The 22,765-nt window shown below is 46.6% G+C and overlaps 1 protein-coding gene across 3 annotated transcripts in view; it reads right to left on the bottom strand.

Annotated features, from left to right (window-relative positions):
* Chat (choline O-acetyltransferase) overlaps positions 1-22,765 on the bottom strand; it is a 59,576-nt gene that overhangs the window by 9,840 nt on the left and 26,971 nt on the right. For all 3 annotated transcript variants that reach the window (NM_001170593.1, XM_087587675.1, XM_087587674.1), the window contains 6 exon segments: positions 756-818; positions 955-1,096; positions 2,360-2,482; positions 5,163-5,291; positions 6,030-6,130; positions 8,290-8,459. In NM_001170593.1, coding sequence (NP_001164064.1) covers positions 756-818; positions 955-1,096; positions 2,360-2,482; positions 5,163-5,291; positions 6,030-6,130; positions 8,290-8,459 — 728 coding nt within the window.

Genomic DNA, 22,765 nt, shown 5'->3' on the forward strand with positions numbered 1-22,765 from the left:
GAGTGATCTGTAATTACCACATTGATCACCAGCTCAAGTTCCCTCTTGTTTGCATGCGAATAATAGCTTTGCAATATTAAAAAATAAATTATTCCCTCAAACCAGAGAAATGGTCCTCATACAATTTTGATTTCACTATTAATTTTCAGCAAAGTCCTTCAGTTCACAGGCGGCATAAATGAACATATAGAAAACAAGAGGGGAAATCAGCCCCAGGTGATAATAATTCTGACTTCTTTCCAGTGTGCCAGGGAACAAGCCACCAATATTTTTCAGGCTGCCCCCCCCCCAGTTTGATGGTTTCTATAAATATTATGAAGTACCATACATATTGTGAGCCATTATTATCATTAGGGTATGTCAACAGGTTTCAAACACCACTTACTGTCCTGTGTGAAACCAGGGAAGGCGGGAAGGGTGTGTGGCCTGTGATGTAGAAATAAGAAAAAGACCATGCCCAGGGGAATCAACCTATAATCAATCCTGGCCACTTGAGAGACCGAGATAAGAGAATCACATATTAAAGGCCAACCAGGGCTACACAGTAAATTCAAGGCCAGCCTGGGCAACTTGATGAGACTCTGTTTCAAAATAAAAAGTTAAAAAAAAGGGGGGGGGGACTTGCCGTATAGCTTAGTGCTATAGCAATTGCCTAGCATTCAGTCCCAGTGCCATACAAATAAATAAAATAAAAATGAATAAAAATCAGGGAGTGGTAGCCTTGCTGTTGGGGCTAGTGAGGAATGGCCACTCACCATGACTGTGTACTCAGTCTGGGCCTGCATGGCTGTCTGCAGCAGCTGCAGTTTCTCAGAAGCCTGTGAACAAAGGAGAGGGTTGGGCACGGAAGGCACTGCAGGCAGGGAATCCCCGTGCATGCAACAAAGTGCACTGGCAGCCCATGGCGGCCTCAATGGCTTCCCTGTGGCTCCTTAAGGCAGAGCGGGGGTTTACCGGCATGGCAGCCTTGTGGTCAGTCATGGCTTGCACAAAAGCCAGAGCCTCTGGAGTGGCTGATCTGATGTTGTCCACCCGACCTTCCTGGAAGCGGCGGATGGATGCGCTCTCATAGGTGGGCACCAGTCTCTGGTAAAGCCTGAACAAGATAAAAGATGGATGGCAAACAGTAATTTGTTCTCAGGGAGTCATAAATCCCGAAAGAGGAATAGCTCCAGCAGGTTTTATTTTCATAGCTCTGACGTGACGTGGCCCAGTATTTCATTTTAATGTTAATAGAATTCTAGAGGAGAATTCCAGAGATGAATGCCGGGAAGTCTTTGATGTGAGGAACCATGTACACTTTTATTCACTGGGGACACCGTGTTGATATAAAATGAAGAGGCAACTGGTTTAAAAACAAAAAACAAAACACCACCCCCAATCTGTAGGAACCCCCAGTTCCCATCAGCCAGTAACATCCATGGAGTTGACTATGAGGAAGAAGAAAAACCATAGGACTGAGACTAATGAGAGCTCAGTGTCGCATAACAAGTTGTGGCCTCACATCCACCTCTGTAGGAGGTGCACTTTTGCCAGTCAGTTCAAGATGATGGAGAACTGGGTGACAGCAGAGCCTAAGATGGTTGCTTCTGGTGAGAGAGTTAAAGCGAAGCTAAAGCGAAGCTCTAGAGGTCAAAAGGTTTACAGGATGGCCCCAAAGCTCAAGGGTGGACCCCAGGAGTGCTGGGCAGCAAAGTGGTAGGATCTGATTTGCATATGTCCACGCCCACTCGTCATGAAGCCAGGACTATGCAGAGGACACGTAGGAGCAGCCATCTCTAGGGCCTATGCTGCAGCTGGTCAAGCAGCTGGTAGCTTCTTAGGAGCTGAGGGTGGTGGTTGGGAGGGCAAACAACTGGTTTAAGAGACAGCTGGAGAACCGATATGGGAATATGTGGGTGAAATAAAGGAAAAGATCAATAGGGATCCTTAGGTCTTTGACTGGACTAACTTGGGGGAAGGCTCCCATTGTTTCCACACCCTGAACAAGGATAGGAAGACCAGGGAGGTGTGGGTCACACCACGGGGACTTCGATGAGCAGAGAAAATCAGGTAAAGAGCACTCCCTACAAGTTCATGGTCTTCCTAATCCACCCGATTCTCCTTAGCTCTGCAAGAGAGTACCCCTGGACCTGCTCAGGCAGCCCCCCATTTGTGACACCTTCCTTCTGCTTCTGGATTTTGATTCCGATTTGAAACTGAGCTTGGATGGTAACGTCTCCTTGCAGTTGGCTTTGATCATCCCCCAGCCCTCTGACCCCACCCTGAAAGCCATATACTCCCCTCCAGGATGTTTCTAGACTCTAAAGCATCCCATCCACTAGTCAGTTGGGCACGAGCTTATCTTGCCCTTGCTCACCTGTAGTAAGCCAGCTGGAGGGCCACCTGGATGAAGCCGTCGGGGCTGTATTTCTGCTTCTTGATAAATGTTTTTCCATAGTTGTCAAACTTGTAAACAATGAAATCCAGATTCTTTACTATTCTGTGGAAGAGAAAGAAGATCCTCAGCATGCAAGATAAGACTCCCAAAACACAGAACCCACCCACGTTTTCTGATCCTTGTCTGTGTCCTAGGCCCAGAAGATAAGTGGATAGATAGTCCTTATCATCCAGAAATACCCTCGGGTGTCAGAGATGTGCCCTCACCTATGCAAGTGGCACAAGAAACATTGGAACTGGGGTTCGTCTAGGCAGATGAGCTCATCCCACAGGGACCCTTCTAGGGTGAGGTGGGCCTGGCTACAGTGGCAAGGTGGGAGGAGCATGCAAATGAGACATTTGCATGGGCAGAGTAAATCGTCATCCACATACAGACAGATCCCTGCCTCCTGGCAGCCTGCAAAGCAGGCATGGAAAGGACCATTTATATGACCTGTGTAGGAACTGTGTGTGGTCCAGTGTCCCGGTGGACAGCTGGCTGTCATCTAGTCTCTGCTGTGCTCTGTAGTTTGAGCGAGGACTGAAGCTTCACTCACCCATTGTTTTAATTGTTAACAGAAGCCCCATTTTATCCAGTGACTTCTAACTCACCTGATTCTCCTTAGCTCTGCCAGGCAGCCCCTGTGAGTCCCTGACCCCTAGACCAGAGCTCAGGCAGTTCCCCATTTGTGACACCTTCCTTCTACTTCTAGACTTTGATTCCTGTTTGAAACCTGGCTTGGATGGTAACATCTCTGTGCGGCTGGCTTTGGTTATCTTCTAACCCTCTGCCCCCACCCTGAAAGCCATACCTCCCTCCAGGATGCTTCTAGACTCTAAAGCACCCCATCTGACAGTTCACTTGGGCATGCCTCCTGGGATGTACCTATCATTCATTATGACAGAGTACCAGGAAGCTTCCCTCAGTTCACACAGAAATGCCCATGCCACCCCCGTATCGGCCAGTATTCTCTCTCTCTCTCTTTTTTTTTCCTTTTTCTTTTTTTCGGAGCTGGGGACCAAACCCAGGGCCTTGCGCTTGCTAGGCAAGCGCTCTACCACTGAGCTAAATGCCCAACCCCCAGTATTCTCTCTTAACATGAGTTTGGGGTCTGGTCTGATGCCCACGGGGTGGGGAGGAGAATTCCCAGCAAGGAGTGTGTCACTGGCTCAGCACAGCTTCTAGAGGAATAACCTGCCCCCACTAACACTGTCCCTGAGACTTGATGCTACGTCTGCTGTCCCATCACTCACTTTAACTGAGTTCTTCTGCCTCACATGAGCTGAGCACCCAAGAGTCATGCAGATGCTTGGGGCAGGAGCGACCCCCTACCTTTTTTTCTTTTTGGTTCTTTTTTTCGGAGCTGGGGACCGAACCCAGGGCCTTGCGCTTCCTAGGTAAGCGCTCTACCACTGAGCTAAATCCCCAACCCCGACCCCCTACCTTTTGACAGACTCCTTGGGCAGATTTCTCTGTCCCCATGGCCACTCAGAAACCCCCCTCTCCAGACTCTGCTCACCTTGGCCCACCACCTCCCATGGACTATGTAGGTCCAGGTACGACCTCATGCCCCATTAGGTAGATGCTGCAGGGTAAAGGACCTCACAGGTCCCTGAGAATAAGCAGACCCTTCGGCTGTTTTCCTCTGTCTCCCTCTTCTGGCAGCCCACTCACTGTGGACCTCCATCATCAAAGACGTCAACAACATTCCATGGAAACCCAGAGACCTCTTCCTCATTCACTAAAGCCAGCTGCTTCCACAGCAGCTCCAAGACAGGAGCTTCTCCATGCTAGGTTTCCCAGCCTGGCCACGCTGTGCCCCGCCCACCTGTGCTACCTCCATAGACTCCTCCCTGGTTCCCCAACAACCCCTAGCCAGGAGCTCCTCATCAAAGACAGGGCAGGCTCTTCACAGCATGGCTCAGCCTCTCTGTCTTATGTCCCATCTTCTTGTTTGCTGGCTCCAGACCAGCCTGGCTTTTATGAGCCTTCAGAGGTTTAAAGAAGCCTTTGTCCTGGCTCCTCCCTCAAGCTGCTGCTCATCCTTTGAGTTCCTCGCTCACTGTCCAGGCAGAGTTTAACCCCTTATCTATCTGCAGGCTCGGGTGGGTCTCCATGCCTCTTTGTTTTGGGCATTTCGTGGCTCGAACATGATTTGAAATATTCTTGCATTAGAGTACGGAGGATAAAGCCCGTGCCCATTCATTTACGAGGTCCCAGTGTTTTACCACAGACCTGGCGCGCACACGATAGAGCTCTTCGAGTTTGAGGAGTGAGTGAATGGGTATTCTCACACAGGGACCTACAACAGCAGCGCAGATCCAGCCCTTCTGCCTCTGTCCACTATGGCCAGAGCCAGCTCCTCCCCTGGGCAAAAGGCCCCCTTGTTGAGCTGCGAGTGTAAACTCAAGCAAATCAAAATAGCTCGGATTCAAATGACCTATTCAAAGTAGTTGTTTATGACTCCCTCAAAGCAGGGAATCCATCCCTAATCTTCAATCTGCTTAGTCAGGTGAAACCTGCAGGGGGAAAAAAATAGCTTCAGGTTTGCATTTTATGAAAATGGTAGACATTCGAGCAAGGTTATTTCCTGAGAGTCATAACTCCTCTTTAGTTTGACTACTTCTCCATGAGGGATGAGAATGGGCGGAGCCTAGAGGGGAGCAGAGTCCCAGGGGCCTTTGGAATCTTCCAGAATGCTTCAGCAGCCATTGGGGTCGGGGGAGTGTAGGGGTTCCCTTACCTTTGAAGTTTCTCTGCTGAGGAGGCGAGATGGCCTTGGGTTTCTGGGGAACATTTCCACCTCAGCCTTCTGGGGGCAGGGAGCTCACTCACTGAGTCAGCCCTGACGAGCTTCTTGTTGCTTGTCATCCTGCAGAGGCAAAGGGACAACCTCCTGAGACCCTGCAGCCAAGGGGTGTGGGCAGCGTGGCTTTCTTGTGCAAGCGTCTTAGCTGCACACAGCCACTGAAATGTAGGGTGTCTGAGCCGTCCGTCCGCTGAGCAGATAAACCAAACTGCATTTGTGACAGAGCCAGGACCCCATCGTCTTCCACCTGACTCTAGTGTGTATCATTCGTTTTCATTCGTCCCCGTGTTCAGCCATGTTCGGGCTGTCCTTAAGAGAGAGTTGGTAATGTGGGAGCAAGCTGAGTTGCTGTGTCTCCAAAGGCTGGTTTGTGTCTCTGTCATGCCAGAGACTGGGGACCTACATCCAGAAGAGAGCGAGCAAAACTGCAAAGCAAGAAGGAATGCGGTACGGCTAAGGGATAGACAAGCAGGGCTTAGCCTAGCAGTATGGAAGTTGGGGATATAGCCCATGATGGAGGAGACCTCCCTCTGTACCTGGCACTGTCTCAGGGCCAAGAAGAAAGATTGATCTAAGCTCCCTGGATCATCACTTGGATTCCCCCCGACTTCTCCTTGTCTGCTCTGAGTTTCCTGCCCAGCCCGCACCTCCCATCTGCGGCTCGTAGAGCTCATTTTGCAGTCTTTGAGCCTCTTTCCAAATTTCATCTTTGGCACAGCCATTTTCTGGACTGACACCCCAGTTTCTCCTGGCTCGGCATGGCAGCCCTCTGAGGTCTTCCTCTGCTCTGCCCAGACTCACATATGTTTCAGCAGGTGCTCTGTGCACTGCACCAGGACGATGCCATCAAATGGAGAATGCTCACACACCACACCGCAGGTGCCATCTCGGCCCACCACGAACTGCAACAGAGAAGAGGCAGCTGAGCTGACCCTGGGCCTGGGCTAGGACCCCCTGACCTCTTGGGGACATTTCTCCTCCAAGGATACCAAGGACTGTTGATTCCTAACGAGGCTGCTGCAGATGGCTGCGGGCACCAAACTGTATGGAAGTCTCAAGGAAGCTCTTCCTACAGGGCTCTAGGCAGTGGAAGGGCAGCCCAAGTCCCTCCCCCCCTTCCCCCCTCCCCCCACAGCAGTGTGGTGTTCTTAGTGAGCTCGTAGTGTCTAGTGCACGGTCTATAGGGCCGAGTGGGTGTTCAGTCCCGTTTGTCCTTTATGGTGTGCACAGCGGACACCATTGCCCAGTGCCTTCAGCAACCATTTGCCTAATAGACCGACTCTGCTCCTATTGGCCACCACCGAGTTTATCCCCAAGATCTAGATGAGTGTCCAACCCAGAGCAGCTGCCGGTAATTGTGTTGCATAAATGAATAAAAGATAACGATGTGATCTGCCGGAAAGAAGATCTGTAAGGAGAAAGAACAGGTTCTTCGGTGGAAAAGGTGCGGGGAGCATGCTCTATTCAACAGCCGACAAATCTCAGTCTGCTGTTGTGTCTGCTGACCGAGGAAACATCCACCAGAGCCTCCGAACCCCTCGACCTGAGGGCTCATTTAAACCAGCCCAGTAAAGCAGCTCACAGGATTGAGATGAAAAATTAGAAAGGACCCACAGACACTATAGAGAGACCTTAGGCCCCTTTGCATCGTTTTACACAGACTATGTTGAGCTCACCTGGGAAAAGAAATACTCTCAGGGCTCAAGAGAAAATAAGGGGACTCTTAGACTGTCCCCCATGGGAAGCGGGGTGCTCTGGAGCTCCTTGCACTGTCTGCCCTTGGTAAATGAACAAACAGATGAGCAAAGGAATGAGCTCTTAAGGTGTTTGCGGAAACCACTTCCCAGGGACCACAGCACACACATTTTGAGCTGTTTCTCCCCAAACCTTCCTCCAGTCTTGGCTGACTGTGCCAGACACCGAATCTCAATGTATCTCAATGATCTAAGCCAACAAACATCACGTACTCTCAGAGCGTCTCTAAGTATGCACTGTTCTCTGTTTCCCTCCACCAGTTCTTTCTTTCCATGGGGAGACTCATCTTCCATCCCCTCAAGCTCAGGTCCGTGACACCTCGGTAGCACCCCTGGTTCACCTAATTTCTGTCCTATCTACAAAATGAGGAACCTATGCTCACACCCTGTGGGCACCTTTTTGTCCCTGTCACTTAAAGGGAGGAAAATAGGTCTTTGAAAAACTGTACCCAACGGTTACTATTCTCTGTGTCCTGTGCATCCATTATATAAGTTCATTCCAACCGCTGCTCTGTGAAAGATCCCAAGCCATTAGCGGCACCGTGGAGGCTAAACAGCCAGCCCGGCAGCAACAGAACTCATCAGAAATAACAGAATCACTATGCAAACCAATAAAGAAGATGCCCCTCCCCCCCATGTGGGGATGGGGTGAGGAGAAAATGAGACACTGCTGGGAAATGCTTATGGAGGTAGGCTGTCCCAACCCAGAGAGATAGCTAACTTGCTTTTCTACGGCCACTGCGAGACTGGGGTGGCATTGTAAATAAACAAGATTGCATTAGATACTGGCAGGTTGCAGGGTTTGCAGGGGGCTAGAGGTCTGGGATGAACGGCCAACCTAAAGCACAGCCCATTTGCAAGAGTGTTTTCCTCTAAATCAACATTAGATGTGATCACAATGCCCTCGAATGAAAAGCTATGGGTTATTTGATTGTTCCTTGGGACGCATTGATCAGATGCTGGGCTGCCCTTTCTGTGTGCTGAAATGGGCGAGCCAGGTGGTGGACATTCAGAAAAGCTGGCATTTCTGGTCAGCCCCGAATCCTGTTGAGAATTTACTGGGTGAATGGGTGGTAGTACCCCACCCCAGAGTGTGATGGAGGTGGGGGAGGGAGCCCAGGTGTGACCAAGCTCTTCCCACACAGAAGCCAGACAGTCGGGGGGAGCATTATTTGGGCTCTACACGTGGCTAGCCTAGGGGTGGCATCACTAGTTTAGCCTGAATGTCAGGAGACAGCAAGAACACGTGGCTCTGGCCTGCTCCAGAAGAGGCAATGCAGTTGCAGGGCCATGAGCAGGGCTCTTACCTGCAGGGACTTGTCATACCAGCGATTGGCTCCGTTCAGGCTGCAGCCTCCACCGTGAAGGAGTTGGAGGGCCCTGTGGGTGTCACTGAGCTCTCCTGTGCCTGGACCATCCAGGCATACCAGGCAGATGCAGCGCTCGATCATGTCCAGGGAGTCCCGGTTGGTGGAGTCTGTAGGACAGGTGAGTGTGGCCTCAGTCTGGGCCCCCTGCAGAGTCTCCCATGCTGCCAGCAGCCTGTCAGCCTTGACAGGGCCATGCAGTCAGATGTCCTGTCCTGAGCCTCTGCTCTACCCAGTGGTCTGGTCAAGACTGTTGGCCCCTAGCAGTGCCCACAGCTTCCCCCAGTGTGGGGCCACTGGTTCGGGGCATGCTTCAGTCCTCAGTCCTGCGCAAGCTCCTACTGTCTGGTCCATCAGTGCCCTCGCTCCGGCACAGACATTACTGCATCTGTGCACGTCAATCATTGACTCTTTTTTCCAAGTACTTAAATTTTTTTTTCCTAGAAATTTTAAATTAGGCAGTTTCACAGGAGAATCTGAAAGGAAAGGTCTTGTCCCTCTAAGAACCAGAATCTATGGCCTCGTAAGCCTAGTGGAGAGTTAGGAGGAGGGGGAGCTTGGGAACAGGATAGAGATTCCCCTTTACTATGGGGTTCTCCACACTCTGTCCACACCCCATTCCCCTCTTTTCTCCGACACACATCCATGAAGTTAGCCGTAGCGCTAAGCCTTATGTGGTGCACTGTGCTGAGGGTCTCTTGAGACTCCCAGTAGAGACAGTGCCTTCAGAACATGGTGACGGTATGCTTGGTCAGTCCTGGGTCAGATCCAAATAGTCAGAGGGGAGGAGAAGCGTCCAGGAAGGAGTTAGTAGCCAGGTCGGTTGGAGAGCAGGAAGCAAACTCCAGCCACATGGGTGGAGCTTAGAGATAAAGCCACTGACTTCCAGCTTAGGGGTGAAGGCTACAGGATTTAGATGAGGCCAGATGACTACAGTAACGAGAGGTTCTTATCCAGCCTTGGCTGGGCACCTGTTATGTGCCAGATATCGATTTAGGCATGCGCACTCTAATCGGAGACTGGCGACAGTCTCACGTCCCACTTGCAGGTCCAGGGAAGACAGAAAATAAATACCCCGACTGTAGGATATTTCCAAGGCCTTACTTAAACATGAGGTTTGATAATAACTGTCCAGGAACTGGAGAAGGCTAGATCTGTTCTAGACATATAACTCCCAAGCCCAGGTTGGGAGCAGAACACCAAGAAGGTCAGACTCAGGAGTGAGGAGTCCTCCCAGCAAGAAGATCTGGGCCAAAGGTACAGGCTTGGAGTAGAGCCAAGCGTGCCTCACTCAGAACATGGGGGAAAATAAGACCATGCTGGCTGGTGAAGGGCCATGGGTAGCTAGAATGCTGAACATCATTGCCCTCCTGACCATTTCTTTGGTGAATACTAAAAGGCTGGCTTTGTGTCTTTCTTAACCCGGATTTCTTAGAGATAAGCCCAAGGCAGTGTGGGATAGGCAGGCTGCAGCACTCCAGAGAGCCCATAGCTCGCTCATCCAGCTAGGAAGGAAGTGGTTGCAGGCCTGATCCAACCTCTGGATGGGAGAGTGAAAGCCTGGGACTCCTCCCGAATGCACAACACAGGCTTCCTCTCCGTGCTAGCGGCTTGACCTCCTTCAGACAGAGAAAGATCCCTCAGGGTGGCCCAGGCCTTACTATCAAATGCTGGCCGCGTCTGGCCCAGAAGCTCAGCCCCACTCACCAGGAACCAGGCCCTGGCTCATTAGGCAAGCTGAAACGGGAGCAGGACTGAGAGCTGGGAAGCCAGGTGGCCTTGCAAATGAACTCCCTGAATGCAAGTGCTGATCAGTCAGCTACTGACAAGTTTATTGTGTGAGGCAGGAAATGAAGCCCATCCAAACCCATCCACCATGAGTGAGGCCCACGCGCGAGAGAAACACTGGGTAGTGGGATGGAGACCCGTGGCAGGGGTCGTTTGTCTCCTGACCTCCGCGTGGGGCACACCCGGGCTTGTGTAATGCAGCAAATCAATCTTCCTCACGAAGCCCCCACTCACAGGTGAGAGGCGGGACTTGAGTAGTCAAGAATTTCTTCTGGTGCTCACACTCAGAGGCTCACGGCTTCAATGGTGTGGAAGATCCAGAGGCCCGGAGGTTAGAAGCGTCTAGACTTACTCAGATGAGCAAAGATACAGCAGGTATCTCAGGTCTCTGCCTTAGAAGGCTTAGACTCTCAGGTCCTGCTCTCGAACAGGCATGCACACCTGCACACACACACACACACACACACACACACACACACACACCCCTGTCTAGGACTCATGCCTTCTCTGGTGTGTATCAGGTAATGGTGCAAATCACATTTCCGTCCATGGAGATGAAGTTCTGGAAGTCTTAGAGATACAGAGCTTCTAATCTCTTACCAAGCCCATCATAACAGCTCTCCTCCTTAAACCATAAGATCTCCCTTCTTTTGGGAGGTAAATTTTCAGTCAGACACTTGATATTTTCCCCTAATCTATGGCCTTGGAGGGGTGGTCTTTGTCATCCCAGTTCCCAGGGGCAGAGACAGCACAAAAGCATGTCTTTATCCCTGAGACCTGTCTCCTGTGAATTAGAACCAATTTGGATTGAGTTATAAAACCTCTTTTAAATCTTTCAAAGGGGAGAGTCTCGTCTTCCAGGAAAACGGACTAGTTTTTCCCCACCCCTCTCACTGGATATTGTAAATAAGTACTATGTTTAAAACAAACATAAGACAGAATGTGGAACAGAGACTGAAGGAATGGCCATCCAGAGACTGCCCCACCTGGAGATCCATCCCCTACAGTCACCAAACCCAGACAACATTGTGGACGCCAAGAAGTGCATGCTGACAGGAGCCTGATATAGCTATTAACTGAGAGGCTCTGCCAGAGCATGACAGATACAGAGGCAAATGCTCTCAGCCAGCCATTGGACTGAGAACGGGGTCCCCAACGGAGAAGTTAGAGAAAGGACTGAAGGAGCTGAAGGGGTTTGCAACCCCATAAGAACAACAATACCAACCAACCATATCTCCCAGAGCTCCTAGGGACTAAACCACCAACCAAAGAGTATACATGGACAGACCCATGGCTCCAGCTGCATATGTAGCAGAGGATGGGTTTTGTTGGGCATCAATGGGAGGAGAGGCCCTTGGCCCTGTGAAGGCTCAATGCCTCAGTGTAGGGGAGTGCTAGGGCAAGGAGGCAGTAAGGGGTGGGTGAGGAGCACCCTCATAGAAGCAGAGGGAGGGGGAGGGGACAGGGGGTTTCCAGAAAGGAAATTGGGAAAGGGGATTTACATTTGAAATGTAAATAAAGAAAATATCCAATAAAAGATGAGAAAAGAAAAAAGAAAGAAAGAGAGAGAGAGAAAGGCTTTGGAAGATAGAAAGAGGAAAATCTCCCAGAAAGGAATCTCGCAACCTAAAAAGCAGGGTAGTGATGGGTCCTCTGAGTGTGTTGGGCTGACCTGTACTCCCTGCAAATCACTTATTAAAGATCTAACCTCCATTATGACTGAATTTTGAGAAAGAGCCCTTGAAATGGTAACGGGTTAAATGAAGCCATAAGCAGGGACTGTCACGGACAAGACTGCTCCATATAAGGAGTCAGTGATACTGACTCAGAGAAAGGCCTTTTAAACACACAGTGAGAAGGTGGAAGTCTGCAACCAAGAGAGAAGCTGCAGGAGAAGCTATCCTTCAGGCCCGGTAAGTTAGAAGGACACTTTCGAGGCACACCGTCTGTGGTGGTTTTCTTATTACATCTTAATTAAACCAACACATAGGGAGTTCCCCTTCCTTTTTTAGGTAAAATAGTCAACCTATGGATCAGAAGAAATCAGAAACAAGAAAAGACAAATGGGAACCCTCTCACACATGGACAAAGTTCCTACACAGGCCTGCTTTCTCTATTCACAGCAGAAGAGAGCACTCTTGGATAAGCACTTGCTTTTAATCCCAGCACTTGGGAGGCAGATGCAGGTGTGTCTCTGTGAATTCGAGGCCAGCCAGAGCTATGTAATAGAGAGACCCTGCCACCACAAAAGCAAACCAAACCAAACAACAAGAAACAAAGCAAACCCACAAACACACACAAAAGGGAAAGAAAACTCTTAGATAATGGCCTTTCTACTTCAGCCAAATATCAACAGGAATACTGTACAAACCCCCAACTCTATATATTCCCATAACCTAGCAGTTCTACCCCTGCTGCCACCTCAAGGCCAGCAGAGAGCCTAGTGAGCTATCCCCTCTGAGAATAGAGATGCCATGGTCTTTCATGGAGGCAGGGACTTCCATCTCCACTACATGGTGACCAGTCCACCCTACCATCTTTCACACAGCACCCACAGAAAGCATGTAGAGATCTTGAACCCTCATTTAGCAGTAATGAGAACTACCGCCCCAACCAGAGTGCTGACAGAATGAAGGACTTGGATTTCTGCCTCCACCTAGATGTGATGACATAACACCTCACCTGCTGCCACAGGAGCGGAGTGAGACAATGAATTGGAAGGTTTACATAACACCCAGGGTCCCATAACACATGTCACTCAAGTTCCAGTAGAAACCAGTCGCCACATCAAGACTGGGGAAAGTGTGACCTTAGCAAAGTGAAAGATGTGCTCAAATATGTGACATACATTTTAAAATTCTGTAATCATGAGGTGAATCAACAAGCAATTTTGAACGTGTTTGAAAAGACGGGTTTTTTTTTTAAAAAGGCAGAATGTAAACAGAATATAAGCGTATAGCATCAGCATATAAACAAACTCTGAAAGAAATGTAAAGAACCAGATAAAGCATTTAGAAATGAATTTATAATGCCAGTAAATATAAAGGTATAAAACCAGTCATTGGATACAAGAGCAGAATGTAGGTAGAGAAGAGAGAGGGACCCTGAAGAAGGAATAAGATCAGAAAGACTAAAGAGGGAAAGAAGGAACGGCACCTATGAAACCTGAAACAGAAGATGTAAATTACTTCATCAAATTCCCAGAAGAAGGAGAAAAAGAGCAGAACAGGAAGTACTCAGAGGAACAGTGGCCAAAACTCCCAGAATTAGTAGAAGTCTTCAATCTAAAGATCGAAGGGACTAGCTACCCCAAACAGAGTAAGTTAAAAGACATCTACACCAACATATATCATGTTAGGTTTATGAAGACCGATTAACAGAGGCAGATACTGGAGGCAGTGACAGAAATGGCACTCTCTATGGAGAAAAGTGGTGAGAGCAACAGTGGACTTCCTCCTAGACCCCGTAGGACTGGATGGTAGGAGAAGTGGGAACACAGAATTCAACCAAACAGAAACCCTTTAAAACAGAGAAATCAAAGCATTCTGGAAAGTGAGAGACAGGCTAACTCACTGGTAGGGCGCTTGCCTTTGATCCCGGACTAGGGGAGAGAATTGATCTCTAGTCTGTCTACCATAAAAGAACAACTAAAGAGAGTTCCACGACAAATACAGACGTGATAGGGAACACTGGCACATCACCAAGGAAGAAAAGGCACTTGGAAGAGTGAAAATCTCATAGGAGATTTTTATGTTTTAGTATAAAGCTGACTATAGCAATATTTCACATGGCTCTAAATATATACAAAGACAGGATGAGCATGTCATAAATGTAGGGGAATGGTAAGCTTTCTGCACTTCACCAGAGTTGGCTCATTCAACACAACAGACCGGTAAGTTGTATAAACTCAAGGCAATACTCATGTGAACATCTAGAAAGATTATACAGATAATGTTAAAAAAAAACACTAAATTTTTTAAAGACCATGTGATCTACAGGAAGGCAAGAAAGAAGGAAAAAAAATCAAGGGGGAGAAACAGAGAAAACAAAAATATAAAATGAGTTAAGCCAAAACATTTCAATAACTATTTTATGTATAAATAATCTAAGCACACCAATTAGAAATAGTGGTAGGTAGTAGTAGAATATATTAGAATGTTACTCAGCTGCATGCTTCACTGTCAAAAGCTCACTGTCAAATAAAATGTAAATCTGCTGTAAGCAAAAAGAAGGGAAGTACTATTTCATGCAAGCATTAATCAAAGGAAATCATGAATCTGAATTGGTGTGATATATACTTCAAACATAAGAGAACCAGAGACCTAGGACCAAATTACATTAAAAAAAAAAGGTAAATCTGCAAAAGGACAAGGTGATACATGTGTTATATGTAACAAATACTTTGCAAATATGTGAAACAAAACAGAACAGGAAGGGAAAATATAGAAATGTCCTATTGTAGCTGAGACATCAGCACTTCTGCCAATGGTGGACATAACAGCTAGGTATAAATTTAGCAAGGACACAGAACTCAACACCATGACCCAACAGGAGGCGTTTGACATTTACATAATATTTCATCTAACAATGGCAGAATGAGCATTCCTTCAAAACAGTTGCTGAACATATGCCAAAACAGACTACATCTAGAGTCAAAGAACAGCCCTTGAAAATGAAAAAGATGTGTTTGTTCTCCCACCGTGATGGAAACAAAATAGAAACAAATAACAGGAAACAACAGTAATTGCACACATGTTCGTGTTGATCAATGCACTTTAAAATAATCTATAAGTTAAAAGGAGAGTCACAATATAATTATAAAATATACACCACATTGAATGAAAATACAAGTACACAATTTAAAGATTAGATTCAGGTAAAGCAGTTAGAGAGATTTAAAGTGCCATATGGTATGTGTGTGTGTGTGTGTGTGTGTGTGTCTATGTGTGTGTGTGAGTGTGTGTGAGTGTGTGTGTGTGTGTGTGTGTGTGTGTGTGTAGAGACAGACAGACAGAGAATGAATCACCAATATCAGCAACAGAATGGATGACATCACTTAGGCCTCCATAGATATAAAAATACAATTTAAAATATTACAACAACTACACACATAAACCTGACAATTTAGATGAAATGGGCCAATTCCTGAAATGTATAAAACTTCCACCATGCATTAAGAATGAAACAGATCATTGAAATGGTCTTATAACTAGTAAGGAAATTGGCTTTGTATGTTTACATGTCCTTCCATCCTCCCCATAAATCTCTAGGCTCCGATGGCTTTACTGAAGAATTCCACTAGATGCTTAAGGTAGAATGAACACCACATCTGTGTGACTTCTTCCAGGAACTATAAGGAGAACGTACCCCCACTGTATTACTCTACTGCCAACACAACAAATATAACACAAGAAAACACAACCACAGTGTTCCTCGTGTACAAACATTAAAAAAAAAACTCAAGTCATATATTAAAGGATAGACGTGAGCCACAGACTTCTATAGAACCAAAAAACAAAAACAAAAAAAAAATCCTCACATTATCAGAACAATTGGTATAAAAAAATTGGCCAAATCCAACAGTCACTCATGATAAAATTTCTTCGAAAAGTAAGAATAGGGCCAGTGAATAGCTCAGCAGGTGAAGGTGCTTTCCAATAAACTAGACAATGTGAATTTGATCCCTGAAACAGGAAAAGAGAACTGACTTTTGCAAGTTGTCCTTCGACTTTCACATGTGTGCCATGGCCTTTATATGTGCGCGCGCGCGTGCGCACACACACACACACACACACACACGCGCGCACTAAACAAACAAATGTTTCTAAAAATTCATAAAATAAAATGAAACATCAACTTAATAAATAAAACCTACACAAGCTCTATAGTTCACAGATCTATAGGTTTTAAAAAAAACCTGAATCCTTTCTTAAAAATTTTAACATCGTAGAAGAGTCACGTAAGGATGGCCACGGCCTGGGAACTTGGATTCAGGCTTCCTCAAATAAGACGCAGTGTGGAAACTGTTCCTGAAGTTTTATAGTTACAGAAAGAAAGAAACAGTCTTAAGGTGGGGTGTACTTCAAACATGCTGGTGGGCTCCTTGTGTAGGCAGCCTGCAGCAGATCTGCACGTCTCAGATGTTCTGGGGAATTTCTTAACTTTGAGGTTGGGGAAAGTTGGTGAGTGATCTGTTAATACAATCCCAAAGGTCACCTGATAGCCACAAGGGTGTTAGGTTATATTCACGGAGGGCAATGATGGCCTAAGAGGACTAAAGATAGTCCAAGATGATTTGGTTCTGGACTACACACATCCCAACAATCTTAAAGTTCTAGTCAGGCCAAATGTGTTCTAAGATCAGAAATAAGATAAAAAACACCCACTCTTGCCACACCACAGCTATTCAACACGGTGATAGTAGCCTGACCAATGTAATAAGAAAGAAAAGTTTTATAGAGATAAATAAAAAATAGGTCCCCATTTTCATATAATATGACTAGTTAGTTACCCTTAGTAATTCTTAGGATGCCCTGTATAATCTATTAAAAATTCTCAGAGGGCTGACAAGATGTCACGATCAGTAAAAGTGCTTGCTGCCAAACCTGATGGCCTGAGCTTGATCCCCAGAACCCATATAGAGAAGGAGAGGCCTCATTCCGGCAAATTGTTTTTGGATCTCTACTGAACCACATATGTATATACACACGCATACTCTCTCTCTCTCTCTCTCTCTCTCTCTCTCTAAATAGATGTTAAAAACTCTCATAGAATTAATAAATGGATTTGTCAATACTATAAGGTATACAATCAACATACAAAAGGTAAGTATGTTTTACATGCCAAGGACATTTATAAAAAGAAAAAAGAGAACTCCAATTATAATAATTCATAAAACTTAAATAATTGATAGTATAAAAATCATATATATAAATACTCCGATTTAAATCTAACAGGAACACACAGGACACTTTTATGTTGAAAACACAAATCACAAATGGAAGAAAGGAAACTCAGAAAAGGAGGGAAGCTATGCTGTCTGTGCACAGGCTTTGAAGACCCGACATTGTGAAGTTCTGTTTTCCTCAAATGGATACATGGGTTTAACAGAATTTTCATCAAGCCCCTAGCAGAATTTTTTTCCAGATAGAGATGAGATTATTCAAAAGTCTATATGAAAAGGGAAAGGAAATCAAACTGCTAAGACGATTTTCACAAGGAATAAAGTTAGAGGAATCAGTATAGTATTTTGGATTTCAAGACCATTGTATAACTACGTAAACAAGACCATATCATATTGCAGAGGGATAAACAAACACGGAAGTGAAACCTTCAGAACAGACTCACCAAATATGCCCCACAGATATTCAGATATGGAAGAACCAGTCAATGGAGGGATGGAGGAATTTCTTCAACAAAGGTCCTCAGAGCAGTGGAACCCCCACAGGATAAAGAAAAGGAAACTTGGACATGAATTTTATGCCTTATCCAGAAACAGACTCCATATGGATTTCTGTAACGCTACAAAACTCCAGGAAGAAAACACAACCCACAGGAGAAAGCTTTGACATCTAAGCCTAAGAAAAGGAGTCTCAGTCTTGACACCAAAAGTAAAATTAATTACAAATTAAACCACCAGGAAATAAAACTTACCGCTCATTAGAACGCTCTATTAAGAGAAGCTAGAAACTAGTAATGAAATATTTTGAAGCCATGTATTCAACAACTTGCATCTAGAGTATACAAGCAGCTCTCAAACTTCACAGTGTAAAACTCTAGTTAGCAAACACACAGGATGTGAAGTGATATGTTATCAAAGATGATACACACGTGATGCATGTATACTCAACGTCATCAGACATGCATGCAGACAAAAACACCCATATGCTAAACTGGGTGCGGTGATGGGAACCTTTAATCCCAGCACTTGGGAGGCAGAGGCAGGCAGATCTCTGAGTTCAAGACCAGCCTGGTCTACAGAGTGAGTGTTAAGACAGCTAGGGCTACACAAAGAAACCCCATTTAAAAAAAAAAATAGAAACATCAAAATAAACTTAAATAAATCCCTGGAGAATTATGCTGAGTTAACAAAAATTTCTGATGACTATATTTTATAGGATTTAATTTATATGATATTCTTTTTTAAATATTTGTTTATTTATTTTATGTATATGAGTACACTGTAGCTGTCTTCAGACGTATCAAATCCCATTACAGATGGTTGTGAACCACCATGTGGTTGCTGGGAATTGAACTCAGGACCTCTGGAAGAGCAGTCGGTGCTCTTAACCACTGAGCAATCTCTCCAACCCTATTTAATATTCTTAAAGTAACAAAATTTATAAAGATGGAGAGCTCTGTGGTTGCCAGGGGCTAAGGAGGAGTTGAGGTGGGAGAAAGGTGAGCATGGCTAAAGTTTTCTTCAGGGAATTCTTGAGGCAGTGGCAACTCCCAGCACCTGGTCATCTGCACCCTGGGCATGACATTGTACCATAGTTTTGCCAGATGTCAGCTTGGGGTAGGCAGAGACACATGACCTCCATGTTATTGGGGACATTCATACTTATGCCAAAATAAGTTTAACGTAATTTGAAAAAGAAAGAAAAAGAGCTTCTCTTCACTCTTTTTCCTGTTCTCCAATACAATCCATTGAGTCTCGCAGATCCCGCCCTATGTCCATTTCCTGGAGACTCTGCTGAACCTTGGTGTATACCAGCTTTCCTCATTCTTGTGAACCCTCTCCACCTCTCTGTCCTCCTTTCCGTCCATCCCCATACCTCTCTGTCAGCCCTGTTACCTAGAAACATTTCTACCAGGGACCCCTAGTGGGTACAGGGGACCTGGACTCAGCCAGCATCAGAGAAGCCTCCTCCTGCAGTGAGGCAGACCCACAGTTGGACAGTGTGTACAGAGTGAGAGCCCTTAGAACACTCAGTCCTTTCTCCATCAAACTCCCCTCAGGCTCAGGGAGCTATGAGGAAGAGGAGGCAGAGAGTATGAGACAGAGGGGATGGAGGACACTAAGGAATCAGTGTCTTCCAACAACAGGACAGATGTGCACGCGAATTCAGCAGACTGTGGCAGCATGCACGGTTGCAAGCCACATGGGTGCCAGCACTGAGAAGGGAAGCAGACACCAGCCCCATCCCTGATCTAGAAGCTGTCTCCAATTGACAACCACGTGCAAAGGAAAATTAGTTTTCTCCAAGGGATTCTTGGGTATATAAATCACACTTAAGGATAGGTCCCATGCCCGGTAGATGGCTCACACAAACACAGCAAAAACAAAACAAAACAAAACAAAAAACCCACAATAGTATTTTTGTAGATTCTTTTTATTGTTTTGTTTGGGTTTTTAAAAAATTATCAGTCTCTTGCTTGTATATTATGGTTTCTGATTTTTGTGTTTTATGGATTTGGAGGGTTTTTGGTGTGTATGTGTCTGTGTGTATGTGTCTGTGTGTATTGTGTATGTGTGTATTGTGTATGTGTGTGTATCTGTTTGTGTGTGCGTATGTGCATATTTCTTGTTTTCTTGTGCCTTTTCTTTGTCATTGTTGGTTGTTTTATTCTGGTTGGTGTATATATAATATATATGTATGTATATATATGTATATATATATTTGTCTGTTTTCTAGAGAAAGAGAGAAGAAGGAGTGTGTCTTAGGGTTTTATTGCTATGAAGAGACACCATGGCCAATGCAACTCTCATAAGGGAAAACATGTAATGAGGGCTGGCTTACGGCTTCAGAGATTCAGATCATTATCATCATGGCAGCATCCAGGCAGACATGGCGCTGGAGGAGAAGCTGACAGTTCTACCTTTTGATCTGAAGGCAGCCATGAAGACACTCTTATTCCATACTCGCCACAGCCTGAGCATAGGAGCCTCAACGCCACGCCCACAGCGACACGCTTCCTCTAACAAGACCACACCTCCTCCAATCGGGCTATACCTCCTAATAGTGCCTCTTCCCATGGGCCAAGCATCCAAACCCCACAGAGTGCATTGAGGTGGTGGGCAGGGAAGTGGGAAGGATCTGGGAGATCAGGAAGAAGAAACTGTGGCTAGAATATATTGTGTGAAAAATTATTTTCTTTGGGAGAGGGTAGTATTTGTTTGAAACAGAGCCTCTCTATGTAGTCCTGGCTATCCTGGAGTTCAATATGTAGACCAGGCTGGCCTTGAACTCACAGGATATGTCTGCTGCCTCTGCCTCCTGAGTGCTGAAACTAAAGGTGTGTGGCACCATGCTTGGCCCCCCAAATTTATTTTCAATGAGAGAGAGAGAGAGAGAGAGAGAGAGAGAGAGAGAGAGAGAGAGAACTCAAAAATCAAACTGAGCTCTTCCTCTTTGTTCTAAGCTCTCTTCCCAAGAAGAGAGAACATAAGGAGTTCCATTGTTCTAGAACTGAGGCAAGGGTGGCAGTGTGGGTGGAGATGGGGCAGATAAGCAAAACCCACTTCCCAGACGCTTTAGACTTCAAATGCTTATAAAGGGGCGGCAAAGACTGGAGAAGAGAGGGTCAGAGAATTCTTTAAAACGGTTTGTGTGCTAGTGTGTGTGTGTGTGTGTGTGTGTGTGTGTGTGTGTGTGTGTGTGTGTGTGTGTAGAATATATGTAGAAGGTAGGGGAGATAAAATGCACCCAAGATAAAAAGCTAATAAATTAGGATGTCATGTAAGGAAGACAGCAGCCATGGAGCCTACAGGTCTGCAGGCCATTGTCTCTGACTACATGGGCAGCACACACGTGGGCCTTGGGCAAAACAACCCAGAGATTTCCCCAAATCTAATAAGAGTTCTCATGTAGTGAAAATCCTTGGTACACCAGGTACTAGGTCATATGCCCCATGATACCCATGGAAGGAGCTGGGATCTCCACCATGAACAGGAATCCCCATCTCTAGCTGACAAGAGGGCAGACCCACCCTTTGCTCTGGACTCTCCCCTCTGGATTCAATCATCACAAAGGCCTCTAAGCTTCTGCTGTGGAGGGACGCGTAGCCCCAGACCCTCCCTCCGGAGAGAAAGAAAATCGTATTCCAATTCGAAAGCTCAGGAGGTCTTTCTGGGCCAATTAAATCAGAGAGACCGTTATTGCTAATGTGTAATTGGTTTTAAAGCCAACAGACGTGCTGAGCTCTGGATGACAATATTGAAACAGCATTCTGCCCCCCTTCCTGAGTGGTTCTTGTAAACCATGACCGCGGCCTCACGCAGCTGCAACCACCTTCTGTCAGCTCCCTCCTCGGAAGCAATGCCTTGCCTCTAATTGGCTGCTGGGGATAAATATTTACGGGCTGTGTAAACGGAGAGCATCTGCCTGTAAGGTCTGTTCCCAGGATCACCACGCAGAGCCCAGGAAAGCTGGAAAGCCTCGGAGGGCCTCTCCATGCTAGCCATACTTCTCCTACAAATTGACAAGCACTGTAGTCTTCCAGACTCAGGGCTGAACGTCTAATTAGATTTTCAGATCACGATAATGGCGTTAGCTTCTCCTGGGTTCAGGAGGCCACAGTTTCACAGTTTGGTGGGGAGGAAGGTCCCCTAGCGATGCAAGGCCCTTCTGAGGCCCCATGTTCATCTTCAGACTCCGCCCCTTTCCCCCGGAAGTGTGGACCTCAGGCTGTGCAGCTAGGTGCTCACCCGTGCCCCCAGCCACAACCTCTAAGGCTAGGATGCTGCAGAGGCCACGTGGACAAAAAAAAAAAAATCTCTATATCGTAGGCAAAATGGAAACTCTGACAAAAGACAGAAATGCCCAGGTCAAGGCCATGAACAAACTGAGGAACTTGTTGTGTGGCTGAGGCTGGCATCTGAGTAAGTGGGGTCCCAACTATAGCTTCACTCAAGGGAGGGCAACAGTGTGCTTTAAAAATGGAATCCTGGGGTTGGGGATTTAGCTCAGTGGTAGGGTGCTTGCCTAGCAAGCGCAAGGCCCTGGGTTCGGTCCCCAGCTCCGAAAAAAGAAAAGAAAAGAAAAATGGAATCCTAGCCCATTCCAACCGTACTGGAAAATCCCTGGAGCAAAGGAACTCTGTCTCTCTCTCTCTCTGTGTCTCTCTGTGTTTCTCTGTGTCTGTCTCTGTCTCTCTCTGTCTATCTGTCTGTCTCTCTGTCTGTCTGTCTGTCTGTCTCCCTTCTTTTCCTTTCCAGCATTTTAAAGAGTTTTCATGTAAACAGATGACCTCACTGTGTGGCTTGCAGGACCTTGGGGTTCCACTGTCTCCTATGCCACGACAGGCCAGGCATATGGCCCCACATTCCTTCAGGATACTTCTGAAATGCGTCTCTGGTTGTAGACAGTATGCCCCGGAACCAAGGCCTCCTGGAGGATTCTCAGTGTTGGGCCACAGATGCTGGGGTTACCAATGGTGCTCACCAGGTGTGGTGTCTGAGTGGGCTTGGAAGGGGAAACTCAACTTGGGATTAGGGAGGGAGTGGACTTTGCAACAGGCAGTCTGCTCCCTCTGTAACTCCTGCACTCCTGCTCCCCCTGGGGTCCCTGGTGGACCCCTCGTAAACCACTCGGTGTCAGTGAAGAGTGTTGGGCCCGCTGACCTGAGAGCTCACAGAGAGGACCAGTCCTAGCTGAGGGCTGTGTAGAGGATCAGGGATTAGGTC

The sequence above is a fragment of the Rattus norvegicus genome, chromosome 16 (genome assembly GCF_021556685.1).
Source record: "Rattus norvegicus strain SHRSP/BbbUtx chromosome 16, alternate assembly SHRSP_T2T, whole genome shotgun sequence".
NCBI classification, from domain to species: Eukaryota; Metazoa; Chordata; class Mammalia; order Rodentia; family Muridae; genus Rattus; species Rattus norvegicus.